Here is a 20,729-nt window from a genome sequence, read left to right as displayed (position 1 = left end):
AAATTTAAAAGATATTGAAGTCAGATTTTTTTGAGCTAATCTAGAAAACATTGTACATCACGTCAAATCAGAAGAAAAATTCCAAAACCTGTCAACAATTTACTAAAAATTAAAAGCCAAAATTGTGAGGCTGAAAAAGTATTCATCCCCTTTGTGTTAACTATGTTAACTTTCCTCGGGTGCAATTACCTTACCAACTCACCCAGTTTGTTAATGTAGAAAATTGGAGGATCACCTGTTTTCAATGAGTTCATAGGAATAAATACCCCCCTCTCTCCAAGGCCCAACAATGAGTTAGTCCTGACGAAGGGTCTCGGCCTGAAACGTCGACTGCACCTCTTCCTACAGATGCTGCCTGGCCTGCTGCGTTCACCAGCAACTTTGATGTGTGTTGCTTGAATTTCCAGCATCTGCAGAATTCCTGTTGTTTGCCCAACAATATGGTAGATTTTCAACAGACAAGACCAAACTGAAGACAAAAGAACATTCACGACAAATCAGGGAAATGATAATAAGGAAGCACAAATCCGGGCAAGGGTACAGGACTATCTCAAAGACACTGAGCATACATTGGAGCTCAGTGCAATCCATCATGAAAAAAATAGGAAACCACAGCCACACTGCCTAGGTCAGGCTGCCCCTCTAAACTTAGTCACCGGTGAAGAATGGGACTTGTAAGAGAGGCTACTGTGACACCAACAATCACTCTAAGTGACCTACAGAGTCAGTGGCTGCAACTGGAGATGAAAGCTCCACAATCTCTAAGGCCTTGCACAAAAAGAGTGGAAGAGTGGCAAGGAAGAAGCCCTGGCTAAAACCAAGAGTGTATCCTTCCCGTCCAAGACTTTACAAAGCGTTACTTAGAAGATGCTGTAAAGACATGGAAGGTGGTCTTGTGGTCAGTTGCGACAGAAGTGGAACTTGGCCTCAACGCTAAACAGTACGTGTGGTGTAAATTTAATACTGCACATCAACCAGTTAACAACATCCCCGCTGTAAAGTATGTGGTAGCCCCATGCTATGGGGGTGCTTTTCAGCAGCAGAGACTGGAAATCTGTTCGGGGCTGATGGGAAGATGAATACTACCAAATACAGAGAGATCCTGGACTAAAAACCTGTTAGAGTCTGCCAGAAAGCTTCAACTGGAGAGGAAATAAGTCTTTCTGTAGGATGACCCACAGCACACTGTCAGAGCTACCATGGATTGGCTGCAAATGAAGAAAATTGATGTCCTTAAGGCCTGACCGTAACCCAATCGAACATCTCTGGCAAGACCTCGAGTTTGCTGTCTATTGCCACTCCCCAACAAACCTGGCACAGTTTGAGCAATTTTGCAAGGAGGAATGGGCAAATCTTGCCCCGTCACATTGTGCAAAGCTAAGAGACTTACCCAAAAATACTACTAGCTGAGCAAGGGGTCGAATACTTTTAAACTGCTGACATTCCAGTTCTTGAATTGTCAGGTTTTCAGTTTTCCCTGTTTGTTGGGCTCTACTGTGGGGAGAAAACAAAAAGGCGCATATGATCCACAAATAAAAATTCTCGGTTAAATTGATCAAATTCCCTAGTTGTAATACTCATTTACGTCAGCAAAGGGTTGGGGGCTGAATAATTTACAAGGCGCTGCATACCATTAAGCTGAAAAGAGTGTAGAGGAGATTGATGTTATCTGAACTCAAGGGAGTTGAGCAGGTTGGGACCTTTTTCATTGGAGCGTGAGAGGATGAGGAGTGACATTATGTAGGATGTATTAAATCATGAGGGGCATAGATGGGGAAAAGACTGCAATTAAGTTAGGGCACAGGTTTAAGGTGAGGGGGGGTTTTAATAGGAACCTGAGGGGCAACTTTTTCCATCCAGAGGCTGGTCCATATATGGAACCAGCCAGCAGATGCAGTTATTGAGGCAGGTACAATGAAGATGATAGCATCCATCAGTCTCGAAGGAGTGACCTTTCCAGGACACAAGCCTGGGTGGAAGGTGTGGAGATCCTGAGATGCCCAGTCGTCAAGGTCCCCCTCTCGGCCTCACCGGTGGAGTCCAAAGAAAAGCTTATGAAGCGATACGTCTGTCACCAGCTCGGCTGCAGGAGCTGCCGGAAGGATGTTCAGTGATGTCCGGCCACCTTAGGGGCTCCACTCCGGATTTGTTGTCTGGATTTACTCCCGCAGCCTTCGTCTCTCCCGCAAGTCAGTGGGCTACTTACCCATAGCCGGGTTCACGAGCACCAGGGCGTATCCACACAGCAGTGGGCCTGCGTGGTACGTGCGCAGGGGCCAGGCCTCCTTGCCGTCCTGAGTCCGAAAGGAATTCTGCAAGGAGGCACGGCGTGAGGCTTGCTGGGAGAGACTTAAACATTCAGCTCACATTGATAACATTTAAAAAATGTACTTGGACATGGGAAAGCTTCAGAGGGATACAGGCCAATGGTGGGTAAAGGCGACTGGCATCTGGGTCAGCATGGACCAGTTGGGCCAAAGGGCCTGATTCCATGTTGTGCGACGCTCAGGGGGAATCTGACAGGAGAAGAGAGTGGATCACCGGAGAAAACGAAGGAGGAGGGGAACCAGAGGGAGCTGATGGGCAGGAGAGGGGAGGTGAGAGCAAAACCGGAACAGGCAATGGAGGGGAGAGAAATTGCCAGAAGTTGGAGGGAATGGAGGTTCATGCCATCAGGCTGGAGGCTACCCAGATGGGGTAGGAGGTATTGCTCCTCCAACCTCAGTCTGGCCTCTGATATCAATCACCCATTACCTGCACCAGCCCCCGAAGAGGCACAGGGCTGCAGATTCCAGAATCTGGATCGATAGGCACACTGCAGGAGGAACTCAGCCTGTCAGGCAGCATCTGTGAAGGAAAATGGGTAGTCAACGTCGTTGGCTCGACTCCCTTCATCTGAACCGGTGAAGGGAGATGACCAGGGAACAATGTTCCCTCCCGTTCCGTGTTTTTTTGAAAAAAACAGCGGGGCGGACCAACCAGGCCTCTGAGCAGGGAATTATTTTTACGTGGCCTGAAAACTGCACTTCAATGAAAGATCATACGGAAGAAAGTTCCAGCTGCACGGCGACGCAGCGTGCGGCCGCGCGCCCCGGAGCGAGCAGTGCCAAGGAGGGATGCAAGTGCCATTCTCGCCTGGGCCTCCGCTGCCGCGTCGCCCCTCCGTCCGCTCTGGATGAAGGGTTGGCACAAAGTATCGACTGTCCAATTCCCCCCACCGATGCTGCCCGACCCGCCAGTAGCTGCTGTTTTGTGCTTACTCCCCGAAGTCAGAGGGGATCGAGGCAGCTTCCCTTTGGGTGTGGGATCAGACTGGATGGGTGGGGAGGAGAGCGGTCTCCCATACAGGGTTCTGTCCTGGTTTGTGGTCATTTCACAGTCACTGTTACCAAGACCAGTGTGTGTTTCTGGATTACTTTAATTGCTACCCTGCCTGACAGATAGGAGCCTGACGTGTGGGGACAGCCATGAAGGTGGGGGTAAATTCCCAGTGAACTAATCCACCTGCTTTTGTTTCCGCGTTTCAGTGTTTGATCACTCGGTGGAAGAATCGAGCACTCCCTCGAGCAGGCAGCCGTCAGCCATGACCGAGGCCGCCCAGCAGTTCCTCCAGTAGCGCCAGGAGCCGGGTGGGACTCCAGGCCAACAGAAGCATGAAACGCATGGACTTGAGAGCGGGCGGGGGCCACGATCGGGACTAATGTGACTGGCAGAACAGCCTGTCGTGGGACTTGGAGGCTGGGGTGTCGGTGACAAAACAATCAGGCTCTGCTGTTCATTCTTCGCTGACGGGGTGGGGGGGAGATAATATTGTCCCCACCCTCCTCCTGGCAGTGTCAGTCAGTGACCCACCACCCTGACCTGTCCTGTTTACCCACATTAGTCCGGGAACAAATTCTCTCTCTCCCTCCCCAGTCCCATTAAAACAGCCTCCATGCATTATGTGGCCTTAAGCCACCCTCACCGCCCCCCCCCGCCCCACCCTGGTTAAAAGAGGTCCCAACACAGGGACAGTGAGCAATCTCAGTGGGAGAGATCTCTTCCACTGTGAGGTGGTGGTCCAGGCTCCTATCCCGCCTTCCCACCCTGCCGCATCAATCAACTCCAGCCCGGCACAGGTAAAGAATGGCGAAACGCCCTGGCAGTGTGAGATGGTACTGTAGAGGGAGCTCCACTCCCTGCGGAACCCCCGGCGAGGAGGGAGTGCCACTCCTTCTGCAGGACCAACACAATCAGGCTTCTGGCCGACAGCGCTGAAACCCCCAGCTTCCACCGAGAGCTCGCACGCGAGGGGGCTGATTAAAAACCCAGTCGGAACACACCAGGGTTTCCTTCTCTGCCTTCCCACAGAAAGCACCCTTACAGGCAACCACTGCCACGTCACGTGCGGGCTGCACTCTTCCCCCACCCCCAGAGACCTCAATCTCTTTGTGGACCGGACCACCCTTGTCCAAGCGTACAGGACATCCCTGAACTACCGGCAAGCACAAACTCCATGGGTTCAACCACAGGGAAAACAGGGCTCTTGCTTTGGAGCAGGGGTGGGGGTTAAATACACATTAATGAGTTTCACCATCCATTCACAAGCGATACAGAGAGCATCACCATCAAAAGAGATTTAAGTGCACGTTTAATACCTCCGGGGAAGATATCAGTGGACAGCAAGAGCGAGCATCTCCAAGGGAAGAGAATACAATAAAAACCTTGCCACAGAGAGGCAGCGGCCGGGTTAACACCCCTCAGCCCGAGGGACTCGTCCTCCCCGTCAGGCCCAGACTGCCGAACATCTCCTGCGAGGCGTAGGTCACGTAGAGGAAGCCATCCTCCTCCTTGAACTCCTCGTAGATCTCCGCCATGGTCAGGGACGTGCTGGCCACGCTCTGGTTGTGCACCATCAGGTAGAAGGCTTGCTTGGAGGAGAGCGCCATTCGATTCCTGAGCGGGGGTGGGACCAACACAATTCATGAGTGGGCAGGGTGGGGGGTGGAGTTTGACCAAGGTCTCATAATTAAATGGCAAATGTACTAACTCATCTTAGAAGGTGCCAGATTCCCATCTCGCATGCCTCACTAACAGTTTTGACAAAAAAAAGACAGGCAACTTGAAGAATTTCAGACTTTAATGATAGATTTCATTACGAGGGTTTGCAAATGGTTCAACCAAGAGTCCCAACACTCGTCCACCAATGAGATGCAGTCTAACCCGTCGGGAACCATATCCATCATTTGCACTAACGGTGTCCAGGCTTTGTATTGTAATTTATAAATAAAAACTAATCCGCAGTCTTAACCTGCCCGTTCTAGTTTGTAACCAGGTGGGAACAGTGTTATTGTTTACAGAAATCAAAGGGACCTTAGGATCCGCGTCTTCAAACTTGACAGGCAAGTTAAGGCGGCTCATCATAATCAAGAGAAGCTGGAAACCCAGAGCAACACACACACACACTCACACACACACACACACACACACACACACAGTACTAGAGGAACTCAGCAGGTCAATATAAATGGAGTCTCTGTTCTAGGCCAAAACCCTTTATCTCTCACCTCTTACGTCATCCGTTCCTCCCCACCCACATTCCCTCTCATCCATCACCTGCCAGCTCCCCTCCCTCCACCTTATTCTGGCTTCTGTCCCCTCCCTTTCCAGTCTTGATGAAAGATTCCTCTCGCTTTTTGCATGTGGCTTATGGAGTGTTGGCTTTCATTAGATAACGGGCAAAATAAGTGGGAGATAGAAACGTAGAAAACCTACAGCACAATACAGGCCCTTCGGCCCACAAAGCTGTGCTGCTGAACATGTCCTTACCTTAGAAATTACCTGCCCACAGCCCTCTATTTCTCTGAGTTCCATGTACCTGTCCAGGAGTCTCTTAAAAGACCCTATCGCATCCACTTCTACTACCACGCACTCACCATTCTCTGTGTAAAAAACTTACCCCTGACATCTCCTCTTTACCTACTTCCAAGCACCTTAAAACTGTGCCCTCTCGTCCTAGCCATTTCAGCACTGGGAAAAAGCCTCTGGCTATCCACACGATCAATGCCTCTCATCATCTTATACGCCTCTATCAGGTCACCTCTCATCCTCCGTTGCTCCAAGGAGAAAAGGCTGAGTTCACTCAACCTATTCTCATAAGGCATGCTCCCCAATCCAGGCAACATCCCTGTAAATCTCCTCTGCACCCTTTCTATGGTTTCCACATCCTTCCTGTAGTGAGGCAACCAGAACTGAGCACAGTACTCCAAGTGGGGTCTGACCAGGGCCCTATATAACTGCAACATTACCTCTCGGCTCTTAAACTCAATCCCATGATTGATGAAGGCCAATGCACCGTACGCTTTCTTAACTACAGAGTCAACCTGCGCAGCAGCTTTGAGTGTCCTATGGACTCAGATCTGAAGATCCTTCTGATCCTCCAGACTGCCAAGAGTCTTACCATTAATACTATATTCTGCCATCATATTTGATCTACCAAAATGAACCGCCTCACACTTGGATGGAATACAGCATCAGGAAATGCATCATAATGCATTTTGGTAAAAGGAACAATAGTGTGGACTATTATCTAAATGGGGAGAAGGTTCAAACATCAGAGGTGCAGAGGGACTTAGGAGTCCTCATGCAAGACTCCCAGAAGGTTAATTTACAGGCTGAATCTGTGGTAAAGAAGGCAAATGCAATGTTGACATATATTTCAAGGGGAATAGAATATAAAAACAAGGAGATAATGCTGAGGCTTTATAAGACACTAGTCAGGCCACACTTGGAGTATTGTCAACAGTTTTGGACCCCTTATCTCAAAGAATGTGTTGCCATTAGAAAAAGTCCAGAGGAGGTTCACGAGGATGATTCTAGGAATGAAGAGGTTAACATATGAGGAATGTATGGAAGCTTTGGGCCTGTACTCACTGGAATTCAGAAGAATGCGGAGGGGGATCTCATTTAAATCTATTGAATGCTGAAAGGACTGGATAGGGTGGATGGGGAGAGGATGTTTCCTATGATGGGGGTTCCAAAACTAGAGGGCACAGCCTCAAAATTGAGGGCTAACTTTTTAAGAACAGGAGTAAGGAGGATTTTTTTTTAATCCAGAGACCAGTGAATCTGTGGAATTCTCTGCCACAGACTGCAGTGGAGGCCAAGTCTGTGGGTGTATTTAAGGTGGAAATTGATAGCTTCTGATCGGTCAGGGCAACAAAGGATATGGCGTGAAGGCAGGTGTATGGGGTTGAGTGAGATCTGGGATCAGTGCGTGGAGGTCGGCCAGTGAGAGCAGCGGGAAGAGTTTAAAAAGAAGACTGCTTTACAGAGCAGGTGTCAGAGCAGGAAGGCTTTGGCTCAATGGGGCTTAGGCAATAATGGGTCGAGGCCAGGTAGGTTATCTGTGTAGAATACAGACAGAAAATATGTGTGTGAGGCCGGTTTTCTGTGCTCGGTGTCATGTGGGAGGTCCTGCAGAATCCCAGGTTCCTGGACGGCCACATCTGCGCCAGGTGCGTCGAGCTGCAGCTCCTCGTTAGGGAACCGGAGATGCAGCTCGATGACCGTCGTCTGGTCAGAGAGAGTGAGGAGGTGACAGAAAGGAGCTATAGGCAAGTAGTCACACTGGGGCCTGGGGAGACAGATAAGTTAGTAACAGTCAGGAGAGGGAAGGGCAAGAGGCAGATGCTAGAGAGTTCCCCAGTAGCTGCCCCCCTTAACAATAAGTACTCCTGTTTGAGTACTGTTGGAGACTGCCTACCTGGGGGAAGCAACAGTGGCCGTGCCTCTGGCAGAGTCTGGCTCTGTGGCTCAGAAGGGCAGGGAAAGGAAGAGGATGGCAGCAGTGATAGGGGACTCTATAGTTAGGGGGTCAAACAGGTGATTCTGTGGACGCAGGAAAGAAACGTGGATGGTAGTTTGCCTCCCAGGTGCCAGGGTCTGCGATGTTTCTGATCACATCCACAATATCCTGAAGTGGGAAGGAGAACAACCAGAGGTCGTGGTACATATTGGTACCAATGACATAGGTAGGAAAAGGGAGGAGGTCCTGAAAGCAGACTACAGGGAGTTTGGAAGGAAGTTGAGAAGCAGGACCTCAAAGGTAGTAATCTCAGAATTACTGCCTGTGCCACGTGACAGTGAGTATAGGAATAGAGTGAGGTGGAGGATAAATGCGTGGCTGAGGGATTGGAGCAGGGGGCAAGGATTAAGATTTCTGGATTATTGGGACCTCTTCTGAGGCAGGTGTGACCTGTACAAAAAGGACGGGTTGCACTTGAATCTGAGGGGGACCAATATCCCAGCAGGGAGGTTTGCAGAGGATATTGGGGAGAGTTTAAACTAGAATTACTGGTGTGTAGGAACCGAACTGAAGAGACGTAGGAAGGGGAGGTTGGCTCACAAATAGAGAAAGTTTGGAGACAGTGTGAGGGGGAGGATAGGCAGGTGATAGAGAAGGGACGTGCTCAGGCCGGTGGTTTGAGATGTGTCCATTTTAATGCAAGGAGTATTATGAATAAAGCAGATGAGCTTAGAGCATGGATCAGTACTTGGAGCTATGATGTTGTGGCCATTACAGAGACTTGGATGGTGCAGGTGCAGGAATGGCTACTTCAAGTGCCAGGCTTTAGATGTTTCAGAAAGGACAGGGAGGGAAGCAAAAGAAGTGGGGCGTGGCACTGTTGATCAGAGATAGTGAAACGGCTGCAGAAAAGGTGGACGTCATAGAGCGATTGTCTACAGAGTCTCTGTGGGTGGAAGTTAGGAACAGGAAGGGGTTAATAACTCTACTGGGTATTTCTTATAGACCACCCAATAGTAACAGGGACATCAAGGAGCAGATAGGGAGACAGATTCTGGAAAGGTGTAATAATAACAACAGAGTTGTTGTGATGGGAGATTTTAATTTCCCAAATATTGATTGGCATCTCCAGTGAGAGGTTTAGATGGGGTGGAGTTTGTTAGGTGCGTTCAGGAAGGTTTCTTGACACAATATGTAGATAAGCCTACAAGAGGAGAGGCTGAACTTGATCTGGTATTGGGAAATGAAACTGGTCGGGTGTCAGGTCTCTCAGTGGGAGAGCATTTGGGAGATAGTGATCACAATTCTATCTCCCTTACCATAGCATTGGAGAGGGATAGGAACAGACAAGTTAGGAAAGTGTTTAATTGGAGTAAGGGGAACTATGAGGCTATCAGGCAGGAACTTGGAAGCATAAATTGGAAACAGATGTTCTCAGGGAAACGTACAGAAGAAATGTGGCAAATGTTCAGGGGATATTTGCGTGGGGTTCTGCATAGGTACGTTCCAATGAGACAGTGGAAGGGTGGTAGGGTACAGGAACCGTAGTGTACAAAGGCTGTTGAAAATCTAGTCAAGAAGAAAAGAAGAGCTTACGGAAGGTTCAAAGACCTAGGTAATGATAGAGGTCTAGAAGATTATAAGGCTAGCAGGAAGGAGCTTAAGAATGAAATTAGGAGAGCCAGAAGGGGCCATGAGAAGGCCTTGGCGAGCAGGATTAAGGAAAACCCCAAGGCATTCTACAAGTATGTGAAGAGCAAGAGGATAAGATGTGAGAGAATAGGACCAATCAAGTGTGACAGTGGAAAAGTGTGTATGGAAGCAGAGGAGATAGCAGAGGTACTTAATTAATACTTTGCTTCAGTATTCACTATGGAAAAGGACCTTGGCGATTGCAGGGATGACTTACAGCGGACTAAAGAGCTTGAGCATGTAGATATTAAGGAAGAGGATGTGCTGGAGCTTTTGGGTAACATCAAGTTAGATAAGTCACCGGGACTGTACGGGATGTACCCCAGGCTACTGTGGGAAGTGAGGGAGGAGATTGCTGAGCCTTTGGCAATGATCTTTGCATCATCAATGAGGACAGGAGAGGTTCTGGAGGATTAGAGGGTTGCGGATGTTGTTCCCTTATTCAAGAAAGGGTGTAGGGATAACCCAGGAAATTATAGAGTAGTGAGTCTTACTTCAGTGGTTGGTAAGTTGGTGGTTGAGAAGATCTTGAGAGGCAGGATTTATGAACATTTGTAGAGGCATAATATGATTAGGAATAGTCAGCATAGCTTTGTCGAAGGCAGGTTGTGCCTTACAAGCCCGATTGAATTTTCTGAGGATGTGACTAAACACATTGATGAAGGTAGAGCCGTAGATGTAGTGTATATGGATTTCAGCAAGGCATTTGATAAAGTACCCCATGCAAGGCTTATTGAGAAAGTAAGGAGGCATGATATCCAAGGGGACTTTGCTGTGCAGATCTAGAACTGGCTTGCCCACAGAAGACAAAGAGTGGTTGTAGATGGGTCATATTCTGCATGGAGGCCGGTGACCAGTGGTGTGCCTCAGGGATTTGTTCTGGGACCCCTACTCTTTGTGATTTTTTAATAAATGATTTGGATGAGGAAGCGGAGGGATGGGTTAGTAAATTTGCTGATGACACAAAGGTTGGGGGTGTTGTGGATAGTGTGGAGGGCTGTCAGAGGTTACAGCGGGACATTAATAGGATGCAAAACTGGGCTGAGAAGTGGGAGATGGAGTTCAACCCAGATAAGTGTGAAGTGGTTCAAATATGATGGCAGAATATAGCATTAATGGCAAAACATAAGAACATAAGATATAGGAGCAGGAGTCGGCCATCCGGCCCATCGAGCCTGCTCCACCTTTCAATAAGATCATGGCTGATCTGTCCATAAACTCAACTCCATCTACCTGCCTTTTCCCCATAACCCTTAATTCCTTACTATGTAAAAACCTATCTAACTGTATCTTAAATATATTTAGTGAAGAAGCCTCAACTGCTTCCCTGGGCAGAGAATTCCACAGATTCACCACCCTCTGGGAAAAACAGTTTCTCATCTCCGTCCTAAATCTTCTCCCCTGAATCTTGAGGCAATGTCCCCTAGTTCTAGTCTCACCTACCAACGGAAACAACTTTCCTACTTCTATCATATCTATCCCTTGGCAGTGTGGAGGATCAGAGGGATCTTGGGGTCCAAGTCCATAGGACACTCAAAGCTGCTACGCAGGTTGGCTCTATGGTTAAGAAGGCATACAGTGCATTGTCCTTCATCAACCGTGGGATTGAGTTTAAGAGCCAAGAGGTAATGTTGCAGCTATATAGGACCCTGGTCAGACCCCACTTGAAGTACTGTGCTCAGTTCTGGTCGCCTCACTACAGGAAGGATGTGGAAACCATAGAAAGGGTGCAGAGGAGATTTACAAGGATGTTGCCTGGATTGGGGAGCGTGCCCTATGAGAATAGGTTGTGAACTCGGCCTTTTCTCCTTGGACTGACGGAGGATGAGAGATGACCTGATAGAGGTGTACAAGATGATGAGAGGCATTGATCGTGTGGATAGTCAGAGGCTTTTTCCCAGGGCTGAAATGGCTAGCACAAGAGGGCATAGTTTTAAGGTGCTTGGAAGTAAGTACAGAGGAGATGTCAGGGGTAAGTTTTTTTATGCAGAGAGTGGTGAGTGCGTGGAATGGGCTGCCGGCGATGGTGGTGGAGGCGGAAACGATAGGGTCTCTTAAGAGACTCCTGGATGGCTACATGGAGCTTAGAAAAATAGAGGGCTACGGGTAAGGCCTTGGTAGTTCTGAGGTAAGGACATGTTTGGCACAGCTTTGTGGGCCAAAGGGCCTGTATTGTGCTGTAGGCTTTCTATGTTTCTATGATGGAATGCCAGAGCAGACTCGACAGGCTGAATGGCCTATTTCTGCTCCTTCAATTAAAAAAACCAGGGGGTTGGGTTCAAGATCCGTGAGGTAATGTTGCAGCTCTATAAAACACTGGTCGCCTCATTATAGGAAGGACATGGAGAGGGTGCAGAGGAGATTTACCGGGATGCTGCCTATATTCATGCAATGGGTTAGAGAACATGTCTTATGAGGGATAAATTGAGTGAAGTAGGAGCAAAGGTGTTTTTTTTTAAAAAACACAACAGTAGGTGCATGGAACACACTGCCAGGGGTCGTGGTAGAGGCAGATACATTAGGGGCATTTAAAAAAGTCTTAACACATAGATGATAGAAAAATGGAGGACTTTGTAGGAGGGAAGGGTTAGGTTAATCTTTGATAGGTTAAGAAGTTGGCACAACACGATGGACTGAAGGGCCTGTACTGTGATCTTATGTTCTGTAATTCTGGAACAAGACAGGGACAGTCCTGGGATAGAAGCGAGCCAATTTCAACACAGCAAGACGCTGGGGAAAACCCAGGCCGGACCACATCATTCAGGAGAGCGTTCAGGGCTAACGTTCCCCATAAAGGTGAAAGGGGAGGAGAGCAGGCCTGTGCAGCCCTGGATTTCAAGGGTGGGTTTATAAAAGGAACACGACGGCTATACAAAAACTGAAGACGGTGGGGGATAAAAGGCCCTTCAAGAATACTGACCCAATATAGGAGAATAGAGATCCACGGCCACTAAATGAGGCTAGTATAACTGGGCAAAAAGATGAGCATTTCTCATTGGCTGAAGGGCTTGTTTCTATACATCTGACATTTAAGGTATGGAGGTAGGGAGGGAAAGATCAGGGGAAAGAAGGCTGAATCTTTGAGTGGGTTTATAGGGAGAGGGGTTAATTTTCAGAGGTAGATAGCTGGAGGAGATGTGGAAAGTTTGAGGTACAGAGGCAGGGTCTCCCTCCTTGTCCCCACTCCAAGCCCACTCCCAACATCGAGAGTGCCGACTTACCATGGGGATTGAAACATCAAGTCCCAGTAGCTCTACCAAGAAACATCACCATGTTGTGGTATCCAAAACCAAGAAGGCACAGGGTTGTGACACAGCATTTGAAAGGTATCAGGGGAGGAGGGAAGAGAAGGTCTTCTCCACAGATATTCACACCACGAGGCGGATGGTGTCCATAGCCTCCTCTCAGGCGACCTGGAGCACACCTCATTCCATCTGGGTAGCCTCCAACCCATTGCATGAATATAGACTTCACCTTCCAGTTAAAACAAAATCCCTCCCCCCTCCCTTCTTCGTCTATTCCCCACTCTGGCCCTTTACCCCTTCTCCCCTGCCCAGACCCTTCCCCTGGGTCCCTTTCTCCTACGGTCCACTCTCCTCTATCAGATTCCTCCTTCTCCAGCCGTACGTCTGTGAAGGGTCTCAGTCAGCCAGGTCATTGTAACTCAAGCAGCACTAAATCAAGACAACCGGACTCGCTGTGTTGTCTAGAAGACGTTTCGCCACTCATCACATTTCTGATCCATGGTGGGCAGTTTCCCGGCTTGTAAACTCTGAGTTTTTGAAAGGTACAGCAATCGCACGAGGGTCATTAAGAGTCGTAGAGGTAATAAGGGGGCCATTAGGCTTTGAATCTCATCACCCATTAGTTGGGGTTTATCACTGCGCCCACCAACAAGGGGTGCAAGGATTTGAGGGAAGCCTTGAAAGCTTGCAGCTACCCTGACGGGGCCTTCGCCGAGACAGCAACAAAAACCAGCAGGGATGTCAGCCCAGCAGAGGGAAGAACAATCATCCCCTCTGTAGCTGGAGGTTCAGAGAAGCTCAGGGGGATTTTCAGCAAACGGCAAATCCCCGTGTTTTTTTTCCCCCCCTCATACTCCGGCAGAAACTCGTCCAACCCAGGGATCCTACACCCAATCATAAACAGAGCAACGTTGTACAAGCTATCCAATTCAATCAGAACTGCACAGATCTGTATATTGGCGAGACAAAACCACTTCACAAGCGGAAGGCCCAGCACAGGAGGGTCAACGCCTCAGGTCAAGACCCGGCTGTATATCTACACCTAAAGGACAAGGGACACTCCTTTCATGACAACAATGAGCACAATTTTGGACAGGGAGGACAGGTGGTTTGAAAGAGGGGTTACAGAAGCCATCTTTGTCGAACTGGAAAACCCATCCCTGAACAGAGGGAGTGGGGTCCGACACCACCTACCAGCCTATAATGCAATCCCAACATCTCTACCCTGGCGTCTCCACAACAGTTCACAGCTCCATTCATACAAATACCAATGGCCCTCTCTAGACTCTTAACGACACCATGTGATTGCTCTACCTTTAAACAACTCTCAGAGTTTATAAGCCGGAAAATGACCCGCCATGGATCAGAACTGAAGAAGCCTCTCAGACGAGTGGTGAAACGTCCACTAGACAACACAGCAAGTCCAATTGATTTTACTTTACTTTAATACTTTATTATCGCCAAACAATTGATACCAGAGCATACAATCATCACAGCAATATTTGATTCTGCATTTCCCGCTCCCTGGAGTACAACTCAATAGTAAATATAGTAAAAATTTAAATTATAAATCATAAATAGAAAATAGAAAAATGGAAAGTAAGGTAGTGCAAAAAAACCGAGAGACGGGCCCGGATATTTGGAGGGTACGGCCCAGATCCGGGTCAGGATCCGTTCAGCAGTCTTATCACAGTCGGAAAGAAGCTGTTCCCAAATCTGGCCGTACGAGTCTTCAAGCTCCTGAGCCTTCTCCTGGAGGGAAGAGGGACGAAGAGTGTGTTGGCTGGGTGGGTCGGGTCCTTGATTATCCTGGCAGCACTGCCCCGACAGCGTGTGGTGTAAAGTGAGTCCAAGGACGGAAGATTGGTTTGTGTGATGTGCTGGGCTGTGTTCACGATCTTCTGCAGCTTCTTCTGGTCTTGGACAGGGCAACTTCCATACCGGGTTGTGATGCACCCTAAAAGAATGCTTTCTACAGTGCATCTATAAAAATTAGTGAGGGTTTTAGGGGACAGGCCAAATTTCTTTAGTTTTCTCAGGAAGTAAAGGTGCTGGTGGGCCTTCTTGGCAGTGGACTCTGCTTGGCCGGACCAAGTCAGGTCATTTGTGATATTGACCCCGAGGAACTTAAAGCTTTTGACCTGTTCCACTTGCGCACCACCGATGTAAATGGGGTCATACGGTCTGCTACTCCTTCTGAAGTCAACAACCAATTCCTTCGTCTTGCTGACGTTGAGGGATAGGTTATTGTCTTCGCACCATGCCACCAGGTTCTTAATTTCCTCTCTGTACTCAAACTCATCATTACCCGCGATACGGCCTACACTGCTTCATCTCCAACCGTTTACCTGTCCCACCCACCTGGCTTTCCGAACACCTTCCAGCTAGCCTCCTTCCCTTCCTCCCCCACCTTTTTATTCTGGCTTCTGCCCCCTTCCTTCTCAGTCCTGATGAAGGGTCTTGGCCCAAAACATCAACTGTTTATTCCTCTCCATAGATGCTGCCTGACCAACTGAGTCCCGCCAGCATTTTGTGGGGTTGCTTCAAACATCTTGGTCACTCAGCTTTTGAGGACGGTCTGCTCCGGGCAGATTTACAACTGCGCCATATTCTTTCCATTTCTTGATAATTGACTTAACTGTACTCCAAGAGATATTTAGTGATTTTCTTGTATCCATCTCCTGACTTGTGCCTTTCAATAACCTTTTCGCAGAGTTGCTTGGAGAGTTCTTTTGTCTTCATGGTGTAGTTTTTGCCAGGATACTGACTCTCCAGCAGTTGAATCCTTCCAGATACGGGTGTGTCTTTTGCTACAATCAATCGAAACACCTTGACTGCACACAGGTCTCCAAAAAGAGATCTCCATTTAACTAATTATGTGATTTCTTAAACCAATTGGCTGCACCAGTGATGATTTGGTGGGTTATATTAAGGCGGTGGGGGGGGGGGTGAATACTTGTGTTTTATATTTGTAATTAATTTAGATCACTTTGTAGAGATCTGTTTTTACTTAGACACAGAAGCGTCTTTTTCTGTTGATCAGTGTCAAAAAAAAAAGCCAAATTAAATTCACCAGTGATTCAATGTTGTAAAACACTAAAATATGAAAACTTCCAGGGGGTGGGGTGAATACTTTCTTTAGGCACTGTATATCGATAATAATACATGACTCTGGTGGCCTAATGAATGTGTGGGGCCAAATGGCCTGTAGTGACTACCACAAGCCCAACTCCTTGGCAGAAGCAGATCATCAGGGACTGGCTCCCTGGTTTCCAAAAACATCAGCACACAGGTAAAGCCTGCCCAGCCATTGAGCACGTATACACGGAGCGGTGTCGCAGGAAAACAGCATCCTTCATCAGAGACCCCCACCACCCAGGCCGTGCTCTCTTCTCACTGCTGCCATCAGGTAGAAGGTACAAGAACCTCAGGACTCGCACCACCAGGTTCAGGAACAGTTACTACCCCTCAACCATCAGGCTCCTGAACAGAAGGGGATAATTACACTCACTTGCCCGTCCACTGAGATGTTCCCATAACCGATAATCTCACTTTAAGGACTCTTTATCTCATGTTCTCGTTATTTATTGCCATCTATTTATATTTGTGGGGTATATGGAGTGTCAGGGAGGGGTAGCACCTCTGGTGGGGGGACATGTCACGTCCTTTTCAGGGCGGTTTGTCCACCTTTGGTCCCCACCTAGCACTCAGCTCTCACCTGTGGCTCCCTGTAGCTGTTTGCATGCGACAGCGGCCACACCCCGGGCAACGGCTTCGACAAGCCGGCTAAACCAGGAGAGGGTAGCTGATGGGTCTCAAACCCTCGGTGAGATAGGGAGTTGTCTATCCCAGCATGTGAAGACAGACTCCGGCAGATTGAGCGGACGAGACCAATGGAAGGTCCAACGGTCAAGAAGGCGGTCTCTGCAAGCGTCGTGGAACGTGTAGAGCAGGACAAGACACAGAAGACGTCCTGGTCATCCACTGCGCCTTGTCCCATTTCCAGCCGTCTCGACTCTGTCTTGCCACTGGACCCAGATGGGAATTGGGAAGAGAGAGTGTGGCAACTCTCCCTCACTTAAATCCAAATCACACGCTGGTCTCCACACCATCATAATGGAGTCGAGGTCCTCATCGACGCCGACGATGGACGAACAACATTTATATTTGTATTTGCACATTTTGTTGTCTCCTGCACTCTGGTTGATCTTTCACTGATCCTGTTTACAGTTACTATTCTATAGGTTTGCTGAGGATGCCCGCAGGAAAGGGAACCTCAGCTGACATACACACTCTTCGATAATCACATTTACTTTGAACTTGCCGCCTCTGAAGGCGGGAGAATCAAGGGGCGGTGGGGTGGAAGCTCACCTGATGATAATGGTGAACTGGCACATGCTGAGTTCTAGAGGCACCAGGTACTTGGACCTGTCCAGCTGGGGCAGTGAGCGCTCCTTGGCGTAGCGTTCCACTATCACCTACATGGGAGGATATGAGACAAAATGGCAGTGTAAATTCACACGGTTTCTCCGTTGGGAGAACGCACCTACCCGCGCCGGGCTGGTCCAAGAGCGTTCCTACCCTTCTCTGGGATTGGAAGCTATGTCCCGGGATGTTTCAGGGAAAAAAAAAACTCAAATCCACCCCCAAAATGTTGCCTGGATTGGGGAGCATGCCTTATGAGAATAGGTTGAGTGAACTCGGCCTTTTGTCCTCGGAGGATGAGAGGTGACCTGATAGAGGTGTATAAGATGATGAGAGGCATTGATCGTGTGGATAGTCAACCAACATACATCAAAGTTGCTGGTGAATGCAGCAGGCCAGGCAGCATCTGTAGGAAGAGGCGCAGTCGACGTTTCAGGCCGAGACCCTTCGTCAGGACTAACTGAAGGAAGAGTGAGTAAGGGATTTGAAAGCTGGAGGGGAGATGCAAAATGATAGGAGAAGACAGGAGGGGGAGGGATAGAGCTGAAAGCTGGACAGGTGATAGGCAAAAGGGGATACGAGAGGATCATGGGACAGGAGGTCTGGGGAGAAAGACAAGGGGGGGGGTGACCCAGAGGATGGGCAAGAGGTATATTCAGAGGGACAGAGGGAGAAAAAGGAGAGTGAGAGAAAGAATGTGTGCATAAAAATGAGTAACAGATGGGGTACGAGGGGGAGGTGGGGCCTTAGCGGAAGTTAGAGAAGTCGATGTTCATGCCATCAGGTTGGAGGCTACCCAGACGGAATAAAAGGTGTTGTTCCTCCAACCTGAGTGTGGCTTCATCTTTACAGTAGAGGAGGCCGTGGATAGACATGTCAGGATGGGAATGGGATGTGGAATTAAAATGTGTGGCCACTGGGAGATCCTGCTTTCTCTGGCGGACAGAGCGTAGATGTTCAGCAAAGCGGTCTCCCAGTCTGCGTCGGGTCTCACCAATATAAAAAAGGCCACATCGGGAGCACCGGACGCAGTATATCACCCCAGTCAACTCACAGGTGAGGTGATTCCTCACCTGGAAGGACTGTTTGGGGCCCTGAATGGTGGTAAGGGAGGAAGTGTAAGGGCATGTGTAGCACTTGTTCCGCTTACACAGATAAGTGCCAGGAGGGTGATCAGTGGGGAGGGATGGGGGGGACGAATGGACAAGGGAGTTGTGTAGGGAGCGATCCCTGCGGAATGCAGAGAGAGGGGGGGAGGGAAAGATGTGCTTAGTGGTGGGATCCCGTTGGAGGTGTGGATAGTCAGAAGCTTCTTCCCAGGGCTGAAATGGTTGGCACAAGAGGGCACAGGTTTAAGGTGCTGGGGAGTAGGTACAGAGGAGATGGCAGAGGTAAGTTTTTTACACAGAGAGTGTTGAGTGAGTGGAATGGGCTGCCGGCAACGGTGGTGGAGGTGGATACGATAGGGTCTTTTAAGAGACTTTTGGATAGGTACATGGAGCTTAGAAAAATAAGAGGGCTATAGTAATTTCTAAGGTAGGGACATGTTCGGCACAACTTTGTGGGCCGAAGGACCTGTATTGTGCTGTAGGTTTTCCATGTTTCTGAAAAAGAAAAATACGCGTACAGACAATTCCCCCCAACTCGACCCTCGCCCCTCCCCGCACACGGGAGGGAGTTCTCACCGGCAGCTTGTTCGGGAACTTGCTGCGGATGCTGTCCGCTTCGGCCTTCCTCACATCTTAAAGGTCGCGGGAGAAAGAATATAAACATTAAACTTAGCAAGGAATGAATTAAAAAAAAATAAGAATAAGCTTCCGCGTTGGGTTTTACTGGTATAGCATTACACGGGAGGAGTACGGAAGGTGATGGGTCCGGACAGTTTAATATCCAGGTGTGTGTCTACGACTACAACGGGCCAAGAACTCTTCGCCCGGCGTTTGAGTTTGACAAATAGCTCACCCACGCCGCGCCTCTCTTTAAACGGCCTATGATCCATGGATCTTCTCCGGGGAGTCTCGTCCCGTCCCAGCCCAGAGAGCAGCGCGCCCGCACCACCCGTTCAATCAGAAAGCTCGGTGTGGGTTCGCCCCCTCTCCCCTCCCGTGGACTCTCCCGGGTCACCAATTGAGCGCCGTTAACTCTTTCGCGAGCATTTAACCCACTGGGAGCCGGGCCTGCTATGGGAGACAGGGGGTTGGGGCGGAGAGTCCGGGGTCTGAAGGGTACCGGGGGGAACAGAGGGAGATATGGGAAGAGGTCACGCAGGAAGCCCATTAAGTTAAGGCCTTCCCCCATATTAAAACTGCAACATTTATATAAGAGGCGAGCAACCCTGGTCCTTCTGCTCTATAAACTTCGTAGGGAGAAAGGCCATTCCGCCCATCCTAAGGCATATAGCGAACCGTATCTTCCATCTCTGGGTCTGTACCCCTGAAAATACCTCCCCCCCAAAATGGGTATAACACCTCCACTGCCCACTAGGGCGGGAGTTTCTAGGCCCACGCTGCCCTCCCGTCCCTAGATCAGTCCGGAATTAGCTGCATGGTTCGAGCCTTCATCTGCCTGGGTTGGACCAGACTAGGAGCACCGCACACGGTTCCAGGGTCTGATGAAACTGTTCACAGTTCTGACCTCTGATCCACGGGGGTCAGGCCACACTGTGACAGTTCCAGTCTCCATATCCCTGGGTCAGACCACACTGTCACAGTTCCAGTCTCCATATCCCTGGGTCACACCACACTGTCACAGTTCCAGTCTCCATATCCCTGGGTCACACCACACTGTCACAGTTCCGGTCTCCATATCCCTGGGACAGACCACACTGTGACAGATCCAGTCTCCATATCCCTGGGACAGACCACACTGTGACAGATCCAGTCTCCATATCCCTGGGTTAGACCACACTGTGACAGTTCCAGTCTCCATATCCCTGGGTCAGACCACACTGTCACAGTTCCAGTCTCCATATCCCTAGGTCAGACCACACTGTGACAGATCCAGTCTCCATATCCCTGGGTCAGACCACACTGTGACAGATCCAGTCTCCATATCCCTGGGTCAGACCACACTGTCACAGTTCCAGTCTCCATATCCCTGGGTCAGACCACACTGTCACAGTTCCAGTCTCCATATCCCTGGGTCAGGCCACACTGTCACAGTTCTGGTCTCCATATCCCTGGGTCAGACCACACTGTGACAGTTCCAGTCTCCATATCCCTGGGTCAGGCCACACTGTGACAGTTCTGGTCTCCATATCCCTGGGTCAGACCACACTGTGACAGTTCTGGTCTCCGTATCCCTGGGTCAGGCCACACTGTGACAGTTCTGGTCTCCATATCCCTGGGGCAGACCACACTGTGACAGTTCTGGTCTCCATATCCCTGGGTCAGACCACACTGTGACAGTTCTGGTCTCCGTATCCCTGGGTCAGGCCACACTGTGACAGTTCTGGTCTCCATATCCCTGGGTCAGACCACACTGTGACAGTTCTGGTCTCCGTATCCCTGGGACAGACCACACTGTGACAGTTCCAGTCTCCATATCCCTGGGTCAGACCACACTGTGACAGTTCTGGTCTC

At 49.3% G+C, this 20,729-nt stretch overlaps 2 protein-coding genes across 9 annotated transcripts in view; one reads left to right on the top strand and one right to left on the bottom strand.

The window, feature by feature from the left end:
* bscl2 (BSCL2 lipid droplet biogenesis associated, seipin) overlaps nt 1-4,477 on the top strand; it is an 89,157-nt gene extending 84,680 nt beyond the window's left edge. For all 8 annotated transcript variants that reach the window (XM_063036131.1, XM_063036137.1, XM_063036134.1 and 5 more), the window contains one exon: nt 3,528-4,477. In XM_063036131.1, coding sequence (XP_062892201.1) covers nt 3,528-3,616 — 89 coding nt within the window. In that variant the 3' untranslated portion in view covers nt 3,617-4,477. The remainder of the gene's footprint in view (nt 1-3,527) is intronic.
* Nucleotides 4,478-4,613: 136 nt separating this feature from the next.
* LOC134339532 (microtubule-associated proteins 1A/1B light chain 3C-like) lies at nt 4,614-19,250 on the bottom strand. Its single transcript, XM_063036139.1, has 4 exons — nt 19,111-19,250; nt 18,834-18,889; nt 17,095-17,201; nt 4,614-4,935 (listed from the first exon to the last, which is right to left on the bottom strand). The coding sequence occupies exons 1-4, from the start codon at nt 19,145-19,147 to the stop codon at nt 4,740-4,742; spliced, it is 396 nt and encodes a 131-aa protein (XP_062892209.1). The 5' UTR covers nt 19,148-19,250; the 3' UTR covers nt 4,614-4,739.
* Nucleotides 19,251-20,729: the final 1,479 nt, after the last annotated feature.

Source organism: Mobula hypostoma, chromosome 30, assembly GCF_963921235.1.
Source record: "Mobula hypostoma chromosome 30, sMobHyp1.1, whole genome shotgun sequence".
NCBI classification, from domain to species: Eukaryota; Metazoa; Chordata; class Chondrichthyes; order Myliobatiformes; family Myliobatidae; genus Mobula; species Mobula hypostoma.
This window is presented reverse-complemented; position numbering and strand designations above follow the sequence as displayed.